General features: G+C 36.3%; 1 protein-coding gene across 1 annotated transcript; it reads right to left on the reverse strand.

Annotated features, from left to right (window-relative positions):
- Window positions 1–211: 211 nt before the first annotated feature.
- Window positions 212–661, reverse strand: LOC143565322 (uncharacterized). The gene has a single exon (XM_077052319.1). The coding sequence runs from the start codon at window positions 659–661 to the stop codon at window positions 212–214; it is 450 nt and encodes a 149-aa protein (XP_076908434.1).
- Between the last annotated feature and the right edge of the window lie 630 nt (window positions 662–1,291).

Genomic DNA, 1,291 nt, shown 5'->3' on the forward strand with positions numbered 1-1,291 from the left:
TCGTTTTAACGCGTTTAACGAATCCTTTCCCAACTTAAAATTTGACATTGTCCTTAATGTTATAGGAAGTGGACATTGTCTAAACGTTCCCCGACTTGCTTATTAAAATCAAGTAAAATTTTTTTTGAAACTAAAAATAATAATAATAATAATAATAATATACAAGAGTACAATACGGGTGGTTTGCTCCCCACCCGATGTTACCTAACCCTCAGACGGCCTCATATGTTGGCGAGTCTACCAAAAAACTCACCACCTCCATTTGCTTTATGTTAATGTCTCCGGATTCAAGAAATGTTTTTAATCGATAACCGTTTACCACTTGTCTCGTCTTATCTTTGAGATTTTCAATTTCCACCTCGCCATAGTTCTCGACTCGTAATATAACATACGGTCCTATCCACTTGCTTTTCAACTTCCCGGGAAAGAACTTGGCTCGGGAATTATAAAGCCACACCCTTTGACCAACTTCAAAAGTTTTCTTCCGAATCTTTACATCATGAACTTCTTTCATCTTTGCCTTGTAAGTTGCTGAAGTTTTATACGCCTCATTTCTTATTTCTTCCAGCTTGTTTAGATTTAACTTCCTTTCTTTGCCTGCATTATCATATTCAAGATTAACTTTCTTAACTGCCCAATATACACGATGGGCGAGTTCCATAGGCAAATGACAACTCTTCCCGTAAACTAAACGATATGGAGTGGTTCCAATAGGAGTTTTATAAGCGGTTCTGTAGGCCCATAAAGCTTCATCTAACCGCACAAACCAATCTTTACGGTCAGGCCTTACAGTTTTTTGTAAAATTTCTTTTATTTGCCTATTGGAAACCTCCACTTGGCCGCTCGTTTGTGGGTGATATGGAATTGCAATCCTATGGTTAACTCCATAACGTTTAAGTAATTTTCCAAAATTAAAGTTTTTAAAGTGAGATCCCTATCACTTATGATCACATGAGGGATACCAAACTTTGTGAAGATATTAGTTTGGATAAAATTACTGTCACACCCCGACTAGGTAGTTGCGGAAGCGTAATACGGGGATGTAACAGATAACACTGGTATCAATAACATTGTTTATAAAGAAATTCATAAAATAATTTACATCATAATACATGGGTTGGTACTAAGTTTACAAACTAGATGAGAAAAACACATAACCGGTTTACGAGCTTCTTATACAGTATTATATCAGCGTCTATTCACAGCTATTCAACTTTCTTCCTAACACCAAGCATGTAAACAAATCATTCCACTTTTGCTTTACCTGAAAAGCATGTTAAAACGGGTCAAC

The sequence above is a fragment of the Bidens hawaiensis genome, unplaced genomic scaffold (genome assembly GCF_021521415.1).
Source record: "Bidens hawaiensis isolate Kalapana, Puna unplaced genomic scaffold, B.hawaiensis_p1.1 tig00022317_1, whole genome shotgun sequence".
Taxonomy (NCBI): Eukaryota; Viridiplantae; Streptophyta; class Magnoliopsida; order Asterales; family Asteraceae; genus Bidens; species Bidens hawaiensis.